Source organism: Equus przewalskii, chromosome 5 (genome assembly GCF_037783145.1).
Source record: "Equus przewalskii isolate Varuska chromosome 5, EquPr2, whole genome shotgun sequence".
Taxonomy (NCBI): Eukaryota; Metazoa; Chordata; class Mammalia; order Perissodactyla; family Equidae; genus Equus; species Equus przewalskii.
Window position 1 is genome coordinate 18,430,656 of NC_091835.1, and position 23,377 is coordinate 18,454,032.

At 38.4% G+C, this 23,377-nt stretch overlaps 1 protein-coding gene across 2 annotated transcripts in view; it reads left to right on the forward strand.

Annotated features, from left to right (window-relative positions):
* The window catches only part of PSMD1 (proteasome 26S subunit, non-ATPase 1), a 96,955-nt gene extending 77,351 nt beyond the window's left edge, over positions 1-19,604 (forward strand). For both annotated transcript variants that reach the window (XM_008530052.2, XM_008530053.2), the window contains exons 19-25: positions 1,590-1,692; positions 6,279-6,448; positions 8,184-8,276; positions 10,018-10,104; positions 10,692-10,838; positions 17,691-17,846; positions 19,396-19,604. In XM_008530052.2, coding sequence (XP_008528274.1) covers positions 1,590-1,692; positions 6,279-6,448; positions 8,184-8,276; positions 10,018-10,104; positions 10,692-10,838; positions 17,691-17,837 — 747 coding nt within the window. In that variant the 3' untranslated portion in view covers positions 17,838-17,846; positions 19,396-19,604. The remainder of the gene's footprint in view (positions 1-1,589; positions 1,693-6,278; positions 6,449-8,183; positions 8,277-10,017; positions 10,105-10,691; positions 10,839-17,690; positions 17,847-19,395) is intronic.
* The last annotated feature ends 3,773 nt before the right edge of the window (positions 19,605-23,377 follow it).

Sequence of the window (23,377 nt, forward strand, 5' to 3'; positions counted from 1 at the left end):
TTCTTTTTATAAGTTCATGAAATATTTCACAAACCTTTAGCACATAAAATTTCCATCCTATATAAGGTAATGTAAGTGTTCATCTAAAATAAGTTCAGAATCAAAGGAATTTGACCTGTTGAACCAGAGTAAAAGCATCAAACCTTAGGATTTTTAAAACTAGAAGAGAATTTGGTGGTGCTCTAATCATGCTGGGTTTTATAATTAGAGAAATAAATGGCTTAATAATGGTCATATCAGGGTAGTGGCAGAGTTAATTCACTGTTTGTCCTGTCATATTCTCTTGCTGCCTATGAATAAAACATGAGAACCATGGTTAAGGACTATCATTTTGTTAGCAGTGTTTAGGTTGCAGAGATAATAGTCAAGGAGGACTAGTAGAATTCTGCCCCAGTAAGGGAAGACAGCCACACTTAGAGAACTATAAAATGCCATTACATATATATTACCTCATCTAATCCTTACAACAGCCATGTAAGGTAGGTGCTATAATATACCCTGTAGAGATGAGGAAACTGAGACTCGGAAAAGCTAAGTAACTTACCCAAACAGCTTATTAGAGCAGAGGCATTTATAAACCAGGGTTGGCTGATTCTGTATTATTCTGCAGTATGTCATAATGTGGCCTCCCAGACCAAGACGAATGAAGAGGGGAAGAGATGCTGAAAGAATAAAGTCGTTATATTAGGAAACTCAAATTCAATATTTTCTGCTTTTGGCAGATTTGGGGAGCTCCATGATCAGGTGCTTCTTGAACAAGCAGACTTCTTCCTCGGTGCCTACCATTTGAAAAGCACCGGTGGGAAAACAGAATTGTAAGACATGGAAGAAGCATAAAATAGTTCCCTTACTGTCACCCAAATAGTTTTAAAGGAATCACAAATATATTGATAAGAACTATATTTTGTAAATATTATTTTCTAATTATAAAAGCAATATATATAAATTTTAGAAAATGCAGAAGAGAATAAAGAAGCAAACAAAAATTACCAGTAATCCTACCCTGCATGAGTTAGAACATGTTCCATTTTGGTGTTTTCGTTTTGATAAGAGTAATTATTGTGACATGTTCTCAAAAATTAATGTGTATACATAATGAAAATCTTTACTGTATATGTGAATACAGTTAGTCCAAAATATACCTCACACAACTTCAGTGAAGGGTAGTTTACTTTAAGATGAAAATGAAGGACTGTGCCTGTTAGGAAATCTGTAAGGTTGACGGAAAGCAGAACCGCTGGAATTCACAGTGCGATGAAAGCCTCAGTGTTCACTGGAACTGCGTAAGCCTGCTGACTAACAGTGGTGCAGTGCACTCTCACATTCACATTCCCTTGAGTCTGAATCATCCACTGTGGGATGAGGCTTGAAAACAGAACTGGGCTCCCACACCAGAAAAAGGCATAAACACCCATGATTTCAACCATGGAGCTGTGTTGCCTTCAAATCTGGTCCATATCCCTCTCTTTTTACATGTTTTGAAATTCAGAACTCTAGTTTCATTACCATTTGAGCAATCTATTCCCTGTTCTAAAATGACACAGCAAACGAATAGAATTAGACTGTAATTCTTTTTCTTGTTCCTTCAGGTGAATCAGTTCAGACAGCTGTATTCCAAAGTCATCAATGATAAACATGATGATGTCATGGCCAAGTTTGGCGCTATACTGGCCCAGGGCATACTAGATGCAGGTAAATGTTTTTAAGTCTTTCAGATTTATTAATTTGTTTAAACTAAATCTAATGAATTGACTGTCTGCTCTAACTATATGACGTAATAGAAGTTGAGTCTGGGGCAAATTATTCCTGGAAGAAATTTGGAGCCTGTAATGCATAGAAATAATTTAGTAGAGTTGTTAAGAGTATAGACTGTTAGGGTTCGAATCCCAGTCCTTTCACAACACTAGGTATATAATCTTGAGAAGTAATTGACCCCTCTTAATGTTGTCTTTCTGTCTTGTAAAGTCTACCTTGTAGTGTTGGGAGGGTTAAAAATACATGTAAAACAATTAGAGCAGTGCCTGTCACTTAGTAAAGTGTTCAGTGAGTGTTGGCTAATTTTTTTTTCTTTCATTTTCTTAGTATATATCAGTTTTAAACAAGTTGACATTGGAAAATTTTTAAGGAAAAAATCCGTCTCTCTTTTAGTTCATTTGTCACTGGGGGTGTTTTTGTTTGTTTTAATTTTCCAAGAAGTTGAGAGTTTGCTGCTTAAGTTTTTAGTGTTAGAGTACAATTTATTTTTCTCTTTTTAATTTAAAGACAGTTCCTTACAGCAGTATATAAATAGGGAAAATACTCCATGGATACTTTGGGTAAAGTAAACATTTCAGTTCTCCATGGCATTGATTCTCTCCCATGTATAAACAATACAGACATTGACATGCCATAGTTTCTCCCTTCTCATTCTTTACCATTTTCCAATATTTTTGTATTATGTTTACATTGTCATGTTTTATAATATTTACTTTCTCTTGTGAAATCATAATTCTCACAGTTTAGTTCCATATTTAAATGGGTTCAGTGTTCACTACCATATCTTTTGTTGCTACTTCTTTTTCCTGGGTATCTATACTAAGACTTGATACTTAATTGGCTGGATTTTAATCAGTCTCCAGTTTACATTTGGGTTCACTCTCTGTGTTTTGACAAATGCATGATGACATGTATCCATCATTACAATGTTATACAGTTTCCCTGCCCTAAAAATCCTCTGTGCTTTACCTTTTCATCCTTCTCTTGCTCTGACAATCTCTTGGCAACCATTGATCTTTTGACTTTCTCCATAGCTTTAGTTTTTTTTTTTCTGGAGTGTTATGTAGTTGGAATCATATAGATGTAGCCTTACACGTTGGCTACTTTTGTTAATAAGTTTTTAAATAGGATTTAGGAGTAATATTTTACTACTCCATAATCTTTTTTATTTTAGCTGCCACTTTCTGAAGTTTGTGGTTTTAAACTACAACTCTTTACTTGTTTATTTGGTACCACTACAGTTTTTTGCTGGTTTTTACTATATTAGAGTTATTTGTTAAGAATTAAGGGGGGGTTAGGGACTGGCCTCGTAACCGAGTGGTTAAGTTCGTGCACTCCACTTCGGCAGCCCAGGGTTTCACTAGTTCGGATCCCGGGCGCAGACATGGCACCGCTCGTCAAGCCATGCTGAGGAGGGTCCCACATGCCGCAACTAGAGGGACTCACAACTAAAAATACACAACTACGTACCGGGGGGCTTGGGGAGAAAAAGGAAAAATAAAATCTTAAAAAAAAAAAAGAAAAAGATTGAAAATTGACCATTCTTTTTCACCACACACCAAAATAAACTCAAAATGGCTCAAAGACCTAAAGATTAGGCCTGAAACAATAAGTCTTCTAGAAGAGAATATAGGCAGTACACTCTTTGACATCAGTTTCAAAAGAATCTTTTCGGACACTATAACTCCTCAGTTGAGGGAAACAATAGAAAGAATAAACAAATGGGACTTCATCAGACTAAAGAGCTTCTTCAAGGCAAGGGAAAACAGGATTGAAACAAAAAAACAGCTCACTAATTGGGAAAAAATATTTACAAGCCACTTATCCGACAAAGGGTTAATCTCCATAATATACAAAGAACTCACACTGCTTAACAACAAAAAAACAACCCGATCAAAAAATGGGCAGAGGACATGAACAGACATTTCTCAAAAGAAGATATAAATATGGCCAATAGACACATGAAAAGATGTTCACCATTGCTAATCATCAGGGAAATGCAAATCAAAACTACACTAAGATATCACCTTACACCCGTTAGATTGGCAAAAACATCCAAAACCGAGAGTGACAAATGTTGGAGAGGTTGTGGAGAAAAAGGAACCCTCATACACTATTGGTGGGAATGCAAACTGGTACAGCCACTATGGAAAACAGTATGGAGATTTCTCAAAAGGTTAAAAATAGAAATACCCTATGACCCAGCCATCCCATTACTGGGTATCTATCCTAAGAACCTGAAATCAGAAATCCCAAGAGTTCCTTTCACCCCTATGTTCATCGCAGCATTATTTACAATAGCCAAGAGGTGGAACCAACCTACATGCCCAGAAACTGATGATTGGATAAAGAAGATGTGGTATATATACACAATGGAATATTACTCAGCCATAAAAAAAGACAAAATTGGCCCATTCGCAGCAATGTGGATGGCCCTCGAGGGTATTATGTTAAGCGAAATAAGCCAGTCAGAGAAAGACGAACTCTATATGACTCCACTCATAGGTGGAAGTTAATATATTGACAAGGAGTTCTGATCAGTGGTTACCAGGGAAAAGGGGGGGGTGGGGGGAGGGCACAAAGGGGGAAGTGGTGTACCCACAACATGACTAACAATAATGTACAACTGAAATCTCACAAGGTTGCAGTCTATCATAACATTAATAATAAAAAAAAAAGAATTAGGGGCTGATAATTCTGTGTTTCAGCTTTATTCTGCCATCTTTACTAGAAATCTTCTCTCTGTTTTCTCCTTCTTCCTTGCTCTTTCAGCCCCCTCCCCTGCCACCTCTTTTTTTGTGTCTGTCTGATTTGTCATGGGCCCATGAAATTTTGATGCTTCTTTCCATTTCTCTTTATAATGATTTTGGCATTCGGTATTTTAGTGTTATTTAGTACATAAAACTTCTGTACTGTCATGCTCACTATTGTGAACATAAAATTATTCTCGTACCCCCTTTCACTATGTTAGTATCCTGTCCTCCTACAAAACTGTGCTGCAGCTGCATTAGAGCAATGTATAGTCCTGCAGTCTATCTCTGAGAAGTTAGTGGTCGTAGAGAAGATCTGGAGAGGGCAACTACAGGGAGAAGAGCTGAAGATTAAGAAAGTTTAGGACTGAAGTTTGTAAAACTGTAAGCACTCTCAATAAGATAAACTCTCCCTTTTTTATGTTAAATCTCACACTATTAGAATAAAAGGCTAGTTTAGTTTCTAAGTCTGAAGAAGATAGGTTTTATTGAAATAAAAGGAAATTCAGCTTTGAAACTGAGATCAAACATCACATTCTCTGGGAAGCCTCTCCCCCTCTTCTTCTATCCTACCCAGCCCCCACCCTGGCTTAGGTACCATGCTTAGCTGTATGTCCCCACTAGTACCCAGGTTTATATCTAGCATAATATTTTTATGCCTCATTTTAATTATCTCGTTGTCTGTCTTCTCCACTAGACTGGAGGCTCTTTGGGATCTTTTTCAGTATTTTGTTCAAAATTCTCCATATATAGTAAGCATTCAATGAATGTGAGGGTTAGAATAGGGAAGAGGATAAGCAGACAATAAATGTATATAACTCATTACTGTTGGAAAAACAAAACTTAAATATACCTGATTTTTTTTCCAGATAAAGTCTCTAGTGGAGTATTAAGAAAATCTAGAGTATTTGATTGAACAGTAGAACCTTGATTCTTATGAAAAATTTAAATGCTTTTTGATTTAGTAAAGTTAGTACTCACTTCCTGACTTCAAGCAAAACATGAAGGTATCTGTGAGGTGAAGGTGATACTGAGATTAAGAAAAGGGAAATTTGAGCAAGCAAGGATCCAGAATTGGAATTCAGATTAGGGTGGTGACCAGATATAGACAAGTCCCATTTTTATAGACTATATTATGTAAACTAAAAGGTTTGCGTCTTGAAGTTCTAGGGTCTAGCACTAACACTGTTACCAGATAGACCAGAGGCTACAACACCGCAGCCCATGGGCCAAATGTGACTTAACACGTGTTTTGTTTTGCCTGCCTAGCAAAGTTTGCAAAATTTTGGACAAAATCCAGATTTGGGTCTACTTTTAAAAACAAAATTGCCTAGTGACCCTGGACCTGCATCTCTAGTAACATGTACTCCTTAAATAGGACATGAACTCTCCAGTTTGCTTCAGTCCCCACTGTTTGAAAATGTGATGTGTACTAAAATTTTGCTTTTTATTAGCACATTAAAAACCAATGTATAATATAGATTAATATTTAATTTAGCATACAGCTTTGATATCCTTCAGGCTTAGTTTTTGAAAAATGCTTGGCTATATAGAAAGAAGATCCAGATTTACCCTGAGTCCAGTTAAAGTACAGCACTTCCAGTTTTGAAGACCCTGGAGAGCTCGCTGGCTAACTAATTCCAGCGACTACATATTCGATTTTATGAACTGTATTCTTAAAATAATCACCAAATGCTTCCCTAGTGCAGTACTTAGAAATCTTTATCATTGCCCTACTGGCTTCATGTTCATGGTTTCTCTCTTTTTCCACAGGTGGTCATAATGTCACAATCTCCTTGCAGTCGAGGACTGGGCACACCCATATGCCTTCTGTGGTTGGCGTCCTTGTCTTTACCCAGTTCTGGTTCTGGTTTCCTCTTTCACATTTCCTGTCGTTGGCTTATACCCCTACCTGTGTCATTGGTCTTAACAAGGACTTAAAGGTATGTTTTTGAGATATTGGTTTTATAGTGTGTAGTGTATAGTTCACCACCCACTGACAAAGATTTTCATGAAGTTTTAAAGGTAAGTTGACATCTCATCAATAAAGTGTTTCCCCTTCAAAGTGAGTCTTCACCTTGTTGATTGGAGTGTGTTGGGAGTTTTGAAAATCAAATCTCATTACTAACTATGTAACCTTGGGTAAATCAATTGAGAGGGAATGGTGAGAGAGGGGGCAAAACATAAAAATATGAAAAGGCTTTATAGCTAACTGATGGACTTTATGTAATACCGAAGGTCTGTGGGAGCTGTTGAAGGGCTTCATGTAGGTGAATGACGTGATGAACTTTGTATTCTAGAAACATCATTCTCATATCAGTGGAAATCCATTACAATGCTATTACAATAATCTAGACAAGGAAGAAAGAGGACCTAAACCAAATCTTAGTAAGGAATGAAGGGTTGAGACAGGGACATATGTCAGAGTTACGATGCTAGAGCATTTGAAGGAAGAAAGGATTATTACTAAAGGGAAAAACAAAATAGGAAGTTGTCTCTTTGGTGGTGGCAGAAAACAAGACCAGTAGTGAGGAGCCAGGGAATCTGACAGAAAGAAACTAGGCACTTAGGTCAGAGACTTAAGGTGATGCATCGCCTGTCATCACACCAGCCTCTTTTTTTTAATGGAGTTTCTGCTTAGCTCTTTCTTAGTCCTGTGGCCTGATGGTTTACCTTCTTGTTCTTCCATCCTCTCAGAGTCCTTTTGACCTTTAAATAACTCTTACATCTCATCATCACTGTCGTTAAAATGTTCTATTAAATTTTCAGAGTGGAAAATTTTGAGGCCAAAATAATGGCTGATAAAGATTATTTCATTGAGTTGATTTTTTTCAGTATAGGTGTACAGCCAGTTATCCTTCAAGTGTTTCAGTATTAAACTACTCACATTTGTAAATATCTAGCAGTTTTAGCTCTGAAACAAGAATCTTTTGGTTTCCCAATCCCTAACCTTTAACATTATAGTTAAACATCTTGTATAATCTTTAGGGACTTTTTCCTCTGGCACACAATTTTATGATCTCTATTTCCATTCTTTACAATGGAAGTGGGATGGAAAAGACAAGATTACTTATGCTAGTAAATATGATGTTTATTACCATTCTCTATCAATGCAAATTGGGTAAATAGAGAAAAATTCAGACTAGAACTTTAAACCTGGTCAATATGTAATGTGAAGCTGACTTTTCCGTTAGGCTTTATGTTAGACTCTTGTAAGGTGTGATTATATGGTGTAGGAACTGTATGCAGACTTACGTAGGTTGTTAGTGTGGTACAAGGAGGGGACGTTAGGTATGCAGGCTAGATAATCAGATCATACTTTACAAAGGAGGTAACAGTTGATCTGATGTTCACACCATGAGTGGGACCTAAACTAAAGAAGTGGGGTGCATGGTCAGTAAAGATGAGATAAAGGGATACACAAAGGCACAGAACTTCAGGAAAGTATAAGGAACTGCAGGTAGTTCTGTAAAGCACCTCAAAACTAATTATTGAAAGAAGACAGAAGCCTTTAAGGGAGGAGTGATAACAATTGAATAGCACTGCAATTGAATATTCAGTGTGGATTGAAACTTTTGGCATCCCGTTGCATCCGTGTGCTTGTTAAGAGCATAGAATACTTAAATCTTGATTTTGATTATTTTAATAGAAAGGGAAAAAATTCTTTTATTTCTTCAGATGCCGAAAGTTCAGTATAAATCAAACTGTAAACCATCCACATTTGCATATCCTGCCCCCCTGGAAGTACCAAAAGAAAAAGAAAAGGAAAAGGTAGGTTCTTCATTCCTTTGAGCGGCCCTATACTTATATATATGGAAGCTGCTTAGTGTGTTACTTGGGTTTATTTTAAGTATTTTTACATTTTAAATTAGGTATTTTAAAAGTAATACTTGTCATGGTAAAATCTAACATTACAAAGGATATAAAGTAAAAGCCCTTTTTCTCTCCTGGTTATCTATGTCCCATGTTGCAAGAATCACAGTTTGTGAATCCCTCCAAATGTTTTCTCTGCACATATCAATACTTTTTATACTGCACATAGAATTATTTTCTACATACGATTCTACATCTTATTGTTTTCACTTTAACAATTTATCTTTAAAATTTCCAATGTATATGGATCTCATTTTTTCCACAGCTGCAGAGCAATCTCTTTATATATATATATATATATACCATTATTTATCATACCAGTTCCTTGTCTGACGGACGTTTAAGGTTATTTGTAATTTGTCACTGTTACAAATGAGACTGGAATAAGAATCTTTATACATGTATATTCATGCACTTGTACAAGTATATCTATAGGTTAGGATCTTAGATGAGGAATTGCTTGATCAAAAATAATGGGGGCTGGCCCGGTGGCGCAGCGGTTAAGTGTTCACGTTCCGCTTCCGCGGCCCGGGGTTTACCAGTAGATCCCGGGTGCGGACGTGGCACTGTGGGGCAAGCCATGCTGTGGTAGGCGTCCCACATATAAAGTAGAGGAAGATGGGCACGGATATCAGCTCAGGGCCAGTCTTCCTCAGCAAAAAGAGGAGGATTGGCAGATGTTAGCTCAGGGCTAATCTTCCTTGGAAAAAACAAAACAAAACAAAAAAAAATTGTATGTTACTTATTTTCATAGGTATTAACTAAATTTCCTTTCAGAATGGATATAACCAATTTATACTTCTACCAACAGTATATGAGGACACTCATTATGTGTTAAATCAACCTGTGGTGAATTAAGAGAACTACACCTGCCTGGGAAATTTTCTCAGTAAAACTATCCTTTATGATACCTTATGTTTAGGGAAATGGATCTTTCTCTTAGGATAATGTTCTGTATTAGCCACTTGTTGATTATTTGCTGTAAATTTTGTGTGTAAATAAGGATACTTATATAATTAACCAAATTCAAGAGTGATGAGTGATGAATATCCTTTGACAACATCATCTTGTTTCATCAGCTGTGTTGCAGACCGCCCCCCACTTGGGTCTGAAACAAGGTCAGCTTTACACCAACACTGCCTGGCCTTTCAAACTCCCTGTTTCACCTTTGATTTCAGTGAGACCCATCAAGGAGGATAATTCCAGGCTAACCACTCACCCACTGTGTATTACCATTGTAGGGCATCTAGTCCGGTGAGAATATCTTTACAAGCAGGTTTGGAGGAAATGTTTATGTTTTCCAATGCTTTCCCTATAAAGTAAAAAAGCATGTGGCACCCACATCTCTATCTCACAAGCTCGTGATAGCAAATCCACATGCAAGATAGGCTACAGATCAAAAAAATTAGAGTATTGGACATGAGACCCCAGGAACTAAAGATTCACCTGATGACCATAGTCGTAAATTATGTGCATAAATGTCCTCCTTGCTTTTCCCTTTTATTCCCTGATTATTTTGTTCTTTATGAGTCTTACTGCCGGGAAACAAAATAGTATTGTAGGACTGTCTTCTCTTTGGGCTTGTACGTTTGTTTATAGGAAAAGGATTACGACAGTTTACCCTGTTCATTTCTTCTAGGTTTCCACTGCTGTGTTATCTATTACTGCCAAGGCTAAAAAGAAGGAAAAAGAAAAAGAAAAAAAGGAGGAGGAGAAAATGGAAGTGGTAGGTATAACTTGGTAGTCATATGGGTTGATGTATCTATCTCTGTCTTGGTCCAGATCTTTCCTTAGTTGGACATTATACCTTGCTCTTGTCTTCCTTTACATAATCATCCTGTTCCAAGCATAGAAATGCATGTAATTTTAACTGGAAGAGACTTTAGAAATTCTCTTCATTCATGGGAAGAATATAAGAGTATAAATCAGGATCGAGTTCTTGGAGGAAATAACTAAAATGGGTTTTAAAGGGCAGAGTAGGATTTTCAGCAGACAATGAAATGATAGTAGGAGAAAGAAAGGCACTTTTAGGCAAAGGGAATATTATTTATTTAAATAGACCCTTATTTTCTGATCTCTGCTGGTAGAAGAACCTTCTCATCCTTCAAAACCAAGTACAATACCATTCTCACCTCCAAGCGGAGTTACCCTCTCCCTCCTCTGAGTCTGTGGTCACTTTAGTTGTACTTCCGTTGTGTCTAATCCTAACTACCTTTTGCACCTAATAGTTGCTCAGTAAATTTATCAAACATTATTTAGTGATGTGGAACAGAAGTGAACCACTGTTGTGTTATTTTTTTAAATATTTTCTAGGATGAGGCAGAGAAAAAGGAAGAAAAAGAGAAGAAAAAAGAACCTGAGCCAAACTTCCAGTTACTGGATAACCCAGCCCGAGTTATGCCTGCTCAGCTTAAGGTCCTGACCATGCCAGAGACCTGTAGATACCAGCCTTTCAAACCAGTAAGTTACTGATGGCCCTTAGCTATATGTCAGTGGGATATTAATCCGTAGGACAATGGAATATTGGTAGAGAAGGATAAACCTCCAAAGCATTGGAGAAGGTTCTCTAGTACTAATAAATCTCTTAGCAAAAGAGAGAACATTCCTTTCCATTCTCTGTAGATTTGAGAGAGCTTCCCTTTTCTTTGTGTAACCCTGCAAACATCCTTCATCTACTAGAGGCTTATGCTATCGAAGTTCCCAGTACAGCACAGTGATTAGGAGCATAAACTCTGGAGCCAGACTTCCTGAGTTTGAATCTTGATTCTACCACTTACAGCCTATATGAACTTGGGTCAGGTATTAAACCTCTGTCTGCCTCACTTTCCTCTACTGTAAAATAAGAGTTATTTTCCCTAACTCATAGGAATGTAGCAACAATTGAACAAGGTAGTACAGTTAATACACAAGCACTTAGAGCATTGAATTTTACACTTAGAAAAAGATCCTCATGCCGTTTAATTTATTCCAAGGCAGAATGTTTCATGTTAGAAACAAATGCTGATCAGAAATTTGAACATGATAATGTTTCTATTTTCTAGGTTCTTCTATCTAGAAAACTAGAGAGTCATTAATAGACACATTTAATATGTCCATGTTGGGCCTGTCTAAAATGTCATAGACAAGATTTCTAGATCCTTATAGAAAAGTAAACCCATTCTCATCAACTTGAAGATGATTTCTGATGGTGGTGAGTGCTAGGCAACTCTCACCTACCAATTGTGAGCCAAAGTCTTACCTCACTACGTTATCAGCTAGAAGAGACAAGGCCGAGGGATGGAAGATAGCTGTATTTAGTGGTGAAGAGCTGGAATTGGGCAGAACTAAGTTTATATTCCAGCTCTGCCATTTCTGAGCTGTGTGACTAAGACAAGTCATTTAACCTCTTTATGTTTCAGTTTTCCCACCTGTAAAATTGGGATGGTGATACTATCTACCTCCTAGGCGTATTGTAAAGATTAAATAGGTTGTCATATGTAAAACACTGTCTAGCATGTGGTAAATCCTCAATAAATATTGCTTGGTCACCAGACATCTGTAGGTAGCAGGCGATTAGTCCAGGAAGGAGGGAATATCTTAAAGATCTCCCACCTTCTGTTAAGCTTGCATTACTAGAACCTAACACTATTTGGTGTGTAGTGTTGAATAAATGAATTAATAGAACCACGAGTGGACACCTCAAATGTAGTCACTGTCTAATCTGCAACCCAGTCTGTTCCAGTGGCATGTTTACAGAGAATGTATTCTTTCTTCTTCTGTTTTTTTTGGTGAGGAAGATTGGCCCTGAGCTAACATCTGTTACCAATCTTCCTGTTTTTGCTTGAGGAAGATTGTCACTAAGCTAACACCTGTGCCAGTCTTACCCCATTTCATGTGAGATGCTGCTACAGCGTGGCTTGACAAGCGGTGCTAGGTCCACGCCCAGGATCTGAACCTGCAAACCCCAGGCTGCTGAAGCAGAGCGCGTGAACTTAAGCACTACACCACCGGGCCAGTCTCACAGAGAATGCATTCTAACAGCATCTGCAAACTGCTCTTGCCAGTTGAAGTGGGAATATGTCCAGAATGGATGTAGTAGTCCACAACTAGTAAATACTTTAAGCATACAAGATACCCATTGTTTTTGACAATTATGAAGAACTGAAGACAACAAAGTATATGCTTGATGTCATGAGGCCATGTGAGGCAATTGGTATGCCTCAGTTGGAAGTTAAATGACTGTTAAGCCTTCACTTAAAATAAGTCAGAGGAAGCTGTAACAGTTGTTCATCTGTGAGTCAAAAGACTGCCTCTGTGCAAGCAAGAAGTGAAGGCTAGGGAAGAGTTACCAGCTGCCTGGCTGACTGTTGAAGGTGTGCCCCAACACACACACTCAGCCCCTCAGCGAACACTGGGAGACTTACTGGTTCTGGGTATTGAGGGAAATCCCTGTCTAGTCATTAACTGCAGAGGTCACATATGACAGAAAATACAGACTTTATAGAAGTAGTTCAGAAGAGTTACAGAATAAACAACAATAACAAACCCTGGGAAGTAGAGAGAATCTGATTTCCAGAGTGGCTGTGTTATATTATTTAAATGTCCAGTTTTCAACAAAAAATTACAAGACATACAAAGAAATAAAAAACGGCCCAGTCACAGGGAAAAAAGTAATTAATAGAAACTGTCTCTGAGGAAGCCTAGATGTTGGGCTTAACAGACAGACTAAATCAGCTATTTAAAATATGTTCACAGAACTAAAGGAACTATGTCTAAAGAACTAAAAAGAAAGTATGAGAATGATGTCTCCATAAATCATATCAGTAAAGAGATAGAAATTATAAAAAATAATTAAATAAATATTCTGGAGTTGAAAAATACAATAACTGAAATGAATAATTTGCTAGAGGAACTCAGCAGCTGATTCAAGCAGTCTTGAAAATACTTGAAGATAGGTCAATTGAGGAACAACCAGAAAAAAAAAAAGATGGAGAAAAATGAACAGAGCCTCAGAGACTGTAGAACGCTGTCAAGCATACCAATATACACGGAATGGGATAATGGGAGTCCCAAAGAGAGAGAGGGATAGAAGAATATTTGATCAAATAATGTCTAAAAACTTTCCAAATTTGGTAAATAACGTTAATCTACATATCCAGGATCCTCAGTGAATCCAAGTATGATAAACTCAAAGAGATCCATTTCTAAACACAGCATAATTAACTATTGAAAGACAAAGAGGGAATCTTGAAAGCAGCGAGAGAAGCAACTCATCATGTAACAGTATCCTCAATGACGTTAACAGCTTATTTGTCATCAGAAACTATGGAGACTAGAAGGCAATAGGATGACAGATTCAAAGTGCAGAAAGAAAAGACTTTCAACCAAGATTTCTATATCCAGCAAAACTGTCCTTCCAAAATGAAGGTGAAATTAAGACATTCCCAGATAAAAACTAAGAGAATTGTCACTAGCCAACCTGCCATACAAGAATTGCTAAAGTCAACCCTTCAGGCTGAAATGAAAGGACACTAGACAGTAGCTTGAATCCACAAGAAAAAATAAAGAGCACTGGTAAATGTAACTGCATAGGTAAATAGAAAAGATAGTGTAGATGCGTTTTTGTTTGTAACTCTTTTTTCTCCTATTTAGTTTAAAACATAGCTGTATGCAGCAATCATAAATTGGTGTTGATGTGTATACGCTGTACAAAAATATAATTAATATTACAATATGTCTTACTCCTGGCTGCTGTAACAAATTGCCATCTACCATTTAAGGGATGGCTTAAACAACAAACATTTATTTTTCACAGTTCTGGAGACAAGAAGTCCAAGATCAGGGTGTCGGCATAATTGAGTTCCTGGTAAAGGCCCTCATCCTAGCTTAGAGACAGCCCTCTTCTTGTATCCTCATATGGCAGAGAGCAGAGAGAGGGAAGGCAAGCTCTCTTCATGTCTCTTCTTATATAAAGGGCACTAATTCCATTCACGAGGGCTCTACCCTCATGACCTAATTGCCTCCTAAGGGCCCACCTCCTAATACTATCACTTTGGGGGTTAGGATTTCAGCATGCATTTTGGGGAGACACATTCGGTTCGTAACACAGTAACAACAGGAAGTACTGGGGAAATACAGCTAAATTGCAGTGAAGTTATTGTACACTATTGAAATTAAGTTGCCATTTTTCAAATTAAAATGTTAATTGTAACCCCAAAAGTAATCACTGAGAAAATAACTCAAAAAATAGACTAAAAGTAGGGGATTGGGAGAAGGTGAAAGGGGTAAAGGGGGACCATTAGAATGGTGACAGATGGAGTCCACACTTTTGGTGGTAAATGCAATGTAGTGTACACAGAAGTCGAAATACAGTGATGCACACATGAAGTTTATATAATGTTATAAACCAGTGTTTATAATTAAAAACTCTCAAGGCCGGCCCAGTGACATAGCGGTTGAGTGCACACGTTCCACTTCGGCGGCCGGGGGTTCGCTGGTTCGGATCCCAGGTGCAGACATGGCACCGCTTGGCACATCATGCTGTGGTAGGCATCCCACATGTAAAGTAGAGGAAGATGGGCATGGATGTTAGCTCAGGGCCAGTCTTCCTCAGCAAAAAGAGGAGGATTGGCAGCTGATGTTAGCTCAGGGCTAATCTTCCTCAAAAAAAAAATTTTTTTTAATTAAAAATTAAAACTTTTAATTTGTAAAAAGGAAATGCTAAAGCTTAAAAATATATATAAACTAAAAAAATCAACAAGAGAATTAAAGTAGTACACTGGAAAATATCTATTTAATACCAAAGAAGCCAGCAGTGGAAGAATAGAAGAACAAAAATATATAAAACATAAGAAAACAAATAGCAAAATGTCAAGAGTAAATCCTGCCTTACCAGTACTTACATCAGATGTAAATGGATTAAACAGTCCAATTAAATGGCAGAGATTGATCAAATGGATAAAACAGAAAGTGATCCAGCTGATGTTCATATCAGCTTTATACATAATAGTCAAAAAGTAGAAACAACTTAAATGTCCATTCGCTGGTGATTGGATAAACAAAATGTGATGTTTGTACTGATACATGCTACAACATGTGAGAACCTGGAAAACATTATGCTAAGTGAAAAAAGCCAGACTCGAAAGGCCGCATATTGTATCATTCTATTTATATGAAATGTCCAGAACAGGCAAATCCATAGAGACAGGAGTTACATTAGTGGTTGTCACGGGCTGAGGGGAGGGAAAAATAGAGGGTGACTGCTAATGAGTGCAGGGTTTCTGTTAGATTGATGAATATGCTCTTAAATGAGATAGTGGAGGTGGTTGTACAACTATGTGAATATACTAAAAACCACTGAGTTGTATACTTTAAAAGAATTAATTTATGTTATGTGATTTATTTCTCAATTAAAAAAAGAAAGAAAGAAAAGAAAAGACTGGCTCTGTGTGTGTGTAATGAAGAAAAGGATGCCCCCTGACTCACTTCTGTACCCTCAATGGCAAGGTCATCAGAACCTTCCTCAGACACCGCATTTGAAAGAGGCACCTATAGTTTTGAAAATGGATAGCATTCCTACTCTGCTTCCTATCCATCTTAAAAGATGTCTTCAAGAGATTGTGGCAACAGGAAGTGTCCCACTGCTTATATCTTCAGTTGTCACTAGCCTTCTCAGGAAACAGAATGTCATGTATCTTATTCTCTGCTGGGAGAGTGTGAAATTTCTCACTAACATATAAGGCATTAATAAGCCTAAGCCATGTTGATTATATGGCAGGATTTGAGTTGGGTTATTTCATTCTAGTTAAGCCTGAAATAGAAGAGTTATAGCCTAGAGCCATATGTTTCCAAAATATAGGAGGTCTTTTTGTAAACATGGGTGTTTTTTTCTGTTTGGTAGAACATCCTTTTCCATTTGGTCCTTTAGAAGGTTGAGTAAACTTTTAGGCCATGGAGGATTAGGGTAGTGGCTATGTACTCTGATTGTTCTTGGGTGAATATTGGCATTAAAGGCAGTCCATTCATAAAATGGCTCCTCTTCAAGAAAAACAGACTTTTTAAGGGAAAGAGTGATAGATGAATATGTAGGAATATGTATGTGTTGAGAGAAGGGAAATAGTTTAGAAATTCATGAAGGCACACCAGTTTTACAGAATGGCAGGGCAGAGTTCTGATGATGAAAAATCAGATTAGGTTGAAGTGCAGGGGTGCTTGTACATATGTGAATCATTTGACTAATGTACTTGGGCTTCTTTTCCTTCCCAGTAATGTGCTTTGGTAGAAATATGTTTTTTCCAGATGTGCCCTGCCACTGTTGACTGATTTGATTATAGAGAGCAGCTTTCCATTTCCTTTGACACAGGCAAGCAAATAGAATAAGATTAGCACACCAGAGATGGGTGAACAGTTTGGTGTTGGAATTTACCTTCTGCTAATATGTTTGGGAAAAGGCTTAATAGAATTGCTTCTACACTCTCCTTCCTTTTTGTTTCTCATCTCTTTCTTCATTGTCTTGCATCACAAGGATTTGTAGATTAAAGTGGAAAACACTCAGATATCTGTGATATTTGTTATCCTCTCTGTCATTCTGAAATTGCTGGAGAAAAATTGGCTTTTCATTTGTAGGTTGTCTTTTGTGTCTAAAATGATGGTTTTCTCACAAATAAAAGTATCTGTTAGACTAGTGTGCTTCTCAAACCTTAATGTGCATACAAGTGACCTGGGGATCTTGTTAAAATGCAGATTCTATAGATCTAGGGAGGGCCAAGTTTTCTGCATTTCTAACAAGCTCCCAGATGATAATGATGCTACTGGTCCAGGACCACGTGTTGAGTAGCAAGGCATTAAAATACCGTATTTGGACAGTAAACATCCTCCCTGCAATCAGACTGCGGCTAGTACTGGGAAACAGCTATTCCTAAATTGGGATGCATCATCCAGATGGAACAGAACCACATGTTCTACCATCCAGAGCCACTGGGTTAAGTTTGCAAATACTCCTTATAGATCACAGTTCTCTTTATCCTTTGTAACGCACAGTAACGTTCTTTTCCTCATTCGGTCCTCAGACTAACCTGAAGGAATAGATCAGATGATCTTATTAGCCCCTTCTTACAGTTGAACACTGTGGTTAGGTGACCAGTGTAGTATCACACAGGCACAAATGCCCAGGTTTCCTGACATCTGGTAAAGTGTTGTTCTATCCCAGTTCTTCACTTCCAGATCATTAGGTAGTCTTAAGGTGCCATTTAACAATATGCACTCTGGATTCTGGAGCAGTCTGCAAATATGAGTGGAGCTTGTGCTTCTTCATTCCTTGCTCTGTGTTTACAGCTCTCCATTGGAGGCATCATCATTCTGAAGGATACCAGTGAAGACATTGAAGAGCTGGTGGAACCTGTGGCAGCCCATGGCCCGAAAATCGAGGAGGAGGAACAAGAGCCAGAACCCCCAGAACCATTTGAGTATATTGATGATTAAGGACCAGAGGTGTGTGTGGATCAAAATTGTGTATCAAGGGAAATCTCTTTGTCAGTACTTCACCGATGTTTTATGCAGAGCTTGCTCCAGAATGTAAATCTACACAATGCTCCTTACATTGAAAAACCTTGCTACCCTCTCCAAAAAAGTCAGCTGAACCGACAAGTTTGCTCACTAATGCAGTGGATTTACCTTTTGGTTTAAGCTCCCTGTTGTGGATCAGTTATAGTTTGTAGATCACACTTTGAGTAGCGCAGGTCTAGACTTCTTGCTGATTCTTCTCTCCCTCCCTTTCCTTTGCCAACACTTTTGGTACTTAACATTAATTCATTCAGTAATGCTTTTAAACACCTAATGTGTGTAAGACACAGTACTTATAGGTACTTTGCGGTCAGTTAGACTATAACACAAAGCTTTGTCCAGTTGAAAAGATTATTATTATGCCAGTGTTCTAACAATGTTGAAGGCAGGTCTTTAGATGTAAAAGATTAGAATCATCTAATTTCATGAAATTGTCATTCTTCTTTCTCCCATTCTTTTTGAATGGTCATCACATATTTGAAGATGCATGTAAACTGTATGGTCAAGGTTCTCTAATTCTACCCGAGTGCAAATTCATTGTCAGACAAATATGAATTTGTTCTACTCTTCAAAGAAAATAACAACAGTATCATTTATTACATTATGACAAAAGAAAAACACATTTAAATGTGAGGTTGCAAATCCAGCACCGTGAGTGTGAGTGTTACACACTGACTAGCAATTAATGAAAGCTTTTACAGAATCTCAGATAAATATTAAGGCAGAACCCCCGCCACTAATAGAATATATTCAAGCCTCTGGGAGACAGTTTGGACCTTAGAGAGAGATTTATACTAACCTCCCTATAATCTAAACTTACTCTCGAAAATTATCTTTCAGCCTCTGATTGTTTCCTAAGCTTTACCGAACTAGCACTTGACGGTGTTAATACCACAAGCACTCAGTCTCTATGTAGAACTGAACTGGCTCGCATTAGTCCCCTTCAACCTTTCACAGTACCTTACTGAAAACCCCCTGGTTCAGTAACTACAAGGTGGCTTAGAAGTTTTTGGTGGTGGTGGTGGTGGGGTTTTTTTGTTGTTGTTATTCTTTGTTTTTTGGTGAGGAAAACTGTCCCTGGGCTAACACCTGTCCCAGTTTTCCTCTGTTTTGTATGTGGGATGCTGCCACAGCATGTCTTGATGAGCGGTGTGTAGGTCCATGCCCAGGATCCAAACCTGCGAACCCCAGGTCACTAAAGTGGAGTACATGAACTTAACCACTACGCCACCAGGCCGGCCCCTGGCTTAGAAGTTTTTAGTTGGAAATTGGATTCTTCTTAGTTTTCAAAAGGATAAAATATTCAGTCCAATAGGAGTTTGAAAACTATAATCTATCTTAGCACAAACTGGCATGTTAGGACTGCATAGGCAGGGTTAGGGGCTAGTTTTAGACTTCAGCAGCTAGTAGAAGAAAAAAGAAGAATGTTCTTAAAATAAAGAATGACCCTAGCTTCCCCTTCTTCCCCCTTGCCCAGGACCTCATTGCCTGTCTGAAGAAGATTGTTCAGGTTCATACTGGAAATTCATGCTGAGACCTGCTATTCACTGCATATATCATTGCCTCTGCGCTGACCTGAAGAATCTTGTCTCCACATCTTTGGTTGAAGAGAAGATATATGACTATTTAGTGCGCTCTTTCACAGAACTTGGTTTTCAAATAAATATATTAAAATCTCCAGATAAACAAGGACTTTCTGTTTATTTTTCAACCCAGATTTTAAATAAATGGATCCAGTACTCTTTCCCCCCACCGTGAAATGCCTAAACCCAAAGAGCTAAATCCCTGTTTGCTAGGATGAGTGTGCGTGACTCTCATGTTAATGAAAAAGTTTAACTCTTTTATAGCTTATTTGAAAAATAATGGAAAAAAGTAAGAAAGAAAAAGTATCAACCCTTGTTCATCACTCCAAGAATTCTCTGCAGTTTTTTTAATGGGATTGAGGGTGTAGGGGCCATCACTTACTGAAGAAGTCCCTGTAATGATGCAAGGGAAATGTAGTCTGTTTAGGCAGCTCAGAAGCTTTTTTTTTTTAAATAAGCTTTGCTTATTGTTTCCTGCTTTTGACCCTGTTACAGACAATAGATATAAATTATTTAGTTCCTTTTAGCCACAGGACCTGATAATGTGCCTTTTTTTCCTTTCTCCTTTTCTACCTTTTTTTCATGTTTTTTTTTAGTTGAGGTATAATTTAAATGCAATAAAATGCAGAAATTTGAAGTTATACAATTTGATGAATTTTGACAAGTACAATTTTGATTTCTATATTATCAGGCCTTTCTTGGGTGCTGGGCTTTTGAAATAAGCAGGCAGGGTCGTTATTGTGACAACTGCCCCTCCTGGTGTTCTTGACATATGAAATGGATCTCTAAATTACTGGGACAGCAGTCTGAGCTGGATTTGGGGGTTTATGGGGTTTCCATGTTTTGGTCTTCAATCATGTAAAATAAGAAGAGGTAGTTTGCGCATTATACATGAGTGGTTCTTTGCTCTAACCTTGATTCTTAGACTTCTTAATTTAGGATATAGTCTTTGGAGTCTGGAAAAAAAGCTCTTCTTAGAGGAAACAAACTGCTGGATGTATCAGCCCTCATCCTCTCATCTGCCGCAGCTTTGTTGTTGGGTCCAGGTCTAAAGGTTACTGATCCCAAAGGATGGCTCCACTCATTGGTTAATTTCATTGTATCCCCTCCTTTGTAAATTCCTTGTTTCCTCAATATCAGATGATTCTATAAAAGAGATTATCTCATTTCCTAGCCTCTCATTAGCTATGTCCTTCCTGTTCAAGCTCCTAGCATTGCTTGCATTTCAGACAGTTATCTCTAACATTTCCCTTAATATATGAAATGTTTAAAAAACAGAAGTCTCCCAATGATGTCACTGTCCAAAATTGAGTAATCTGGGAGAGGTGGTACATTCACTGGCCTCTGGCCAAAGTTATTAAATTCCTTCCAAAATTAATAGACTAAATTCAGAGAGCAGTCAGCACTAGTTCCTAGTAGGCAGTGCAATTTAGAATTTGTATCTTGGTCTTAAATCTTGAGGTTATATCTTTAAAAAATGCAAGCTATAAAGTAAAATGGCCACTTGGATCAGATTATGATGAGACTGTTTTCCCCAGTGGTTTTTTTTCCTAGAAGATTTGCTAGGATATGCATAGCACTGAGGAATCACCAAGGAGCAAAGAAATCTAGAGTGAAATAGAACAGGGTGAAATAAAGTCATGTGTGAAGACAGGATAGAAGCTGGAATTGATAGATTCAGTAGAAGAAACAGAAGGGAGAATGGCAGCAATTACTCCCAGATGATGTCATCGTGCCACGGTTTCAGAGTTGAAGGCAAGTGGCATCCACAACAATGAAACCAGATGGAAGGAAATTATTTGATTTCTTAGACTGCACTTAATCCTAGAATCCAGTCTCTCCCACCCATCTGCAGATAAATGACTCCACTGACTCTTCATTTCAAAAGTACTCTTTCCTTGGTGTCAATGGCCCGTCTTTTCCTCCTGTCTCTGACTTCCCCTTAATTGAACAATTGAAAAAATATTTATCTTTATCTGAGCATTTCTTTTTGCTGGGATTCTTGGGTTCTTTGGCAGGTCCCACTCCCTCTGACTGCTTTATAACTCTAGTCTTCCTCAGAATTTGGTCTTGGGTCTTCTCAGTCAACCCACTCTGTAAGCAGCCTCATCCATCCCATACCTTCCGTCACGCTCTCTGCTGCCGATAGCCAGTCTACATCCTTCCCTTCCCTTTCACCTGAGCTCCTGCATTCACATCCAGGCATTTACTGGGCATCCCCATTTGGGCCGTCTCACAGACATTGAAAACAGTCTATCCAAAGCACATCCAGCCTCCTCGGCTTCTCCTCTTTGGTACAAATGACAACCCCTTCATCTGGTGGTCCGCACCAAAACCCACACGTCATCCTTGCCTCAGTGTTTAGCCTCTCAAATATCTCTCCAGTTCATCTACCCTTCTTCCCCACTGTTCACTGCCTCTAATTCAAGCACTTAAATGTCTATCTGCCTCTAGACTCGGTCCATTCCAATCCATTCTGCAAATTGATCTTCCTAAAATGCAGATCATGATAGTCTCCTTAAAATCTCTCAGTAGTTGTTTGTTGAGTAATGCCCGAATTCTTTAATATGTGTACAAAGCTCTGTAAGGCTTTAGCTGCTGCTCATCTCTCCAGCCTCCCATCTCTTCACTCTTCTCCTACCTCACACTCAGAACCACTTTCACTTCCTCCAAAGAGCCAGGCTTTCTGTCACCTGGCCTTTGCACATACCATCCCCTCTGCCTGAGATACCCTCCTCTCTTCATTCCCACCCTCTCCCTCTAGGTCTGGTGAATCTACTAGTTAGTTCTTTAGGTCTTGATTTAGAGAGACTTCCTGCAAGAAACCCCAATTTCCCCACCAGAGCTGGACTAGGTCCTTCTCTGTGCTCCCCCAGCACCCAGTATCGCCCCCTGTTGTCCTTGTCACGTAATATTACCACTCATTGCCTCATTGACTTGCCTATCTTCTCTACATTTGTCTTGCTCACCGTTATAACCCTAGTACATAATGTATGTGCATATATTCATTGATACCTGTATTGTTGACAGTGGTGAGAGCCACAACTGAGCACTAACAGAACAAATGGGACAGAGTCCATGAGTGCAGAAGGCATGACTAATTCATGAGTGTTGGAGCCACCTTCCCCGGGGGTCGAAATGTCTCTTCTCATTTCTCCACTGCAGTGACTGAACGCTCCTGCTAAGGACTGTTTCTCAATTGGTTTTACTCTTTGAGAACCCTAGCTCTTCTTTGTGTAGGCAAGATTGTGTTTCTGGTATGAGATGAGAAGAAATGAGCTTGGGCAAAAAAACTTCTATGGCTTTGTCCCAAACCCCCCCCCAACCTCCTTATCTTCATGATAAATGAGGCAACCCTCCACTTTCCAGAGAATCTCTCAGAAGGTGCTTGGCTTGATTGTTTCTAGAGCTCAAGTTCCTTTTCTACTCATTGTTTACAATTAAAAGCTGTAAGTGCCCTTCCAAGCCAAACTGCATAATGGGAAGATCGTGGACTCTGGCCTCAGACTTCGGTTCAGATCCTGATCTTGTCACTTAGTGGTTTCCTCATTTGTACAGAGGAAATAATGTTCACCTCAAGGTCCTTAAGAGAATAAATGATAATGGCTAATTATTACATGTTTGCTATGTGCTAGACACTGCTAAGAATCACATATATTGACATACTCATTCCTCACAACCACCCTATGAGGCAGATGCTGTTATCTTAAGATAATCTATGTTAAAAAACCTAGCCCTTAAGTAGGCATTCACTAAATTTTAGTTGAATCAGAATGGCATGGCCTAACCTCTCATTTTACACATGAGGACACTCATAAGAGTGAAGTGACCAGTTCAACATCAAAAGTCATTTTTACAGTTGTGTTTCAAGTTCAT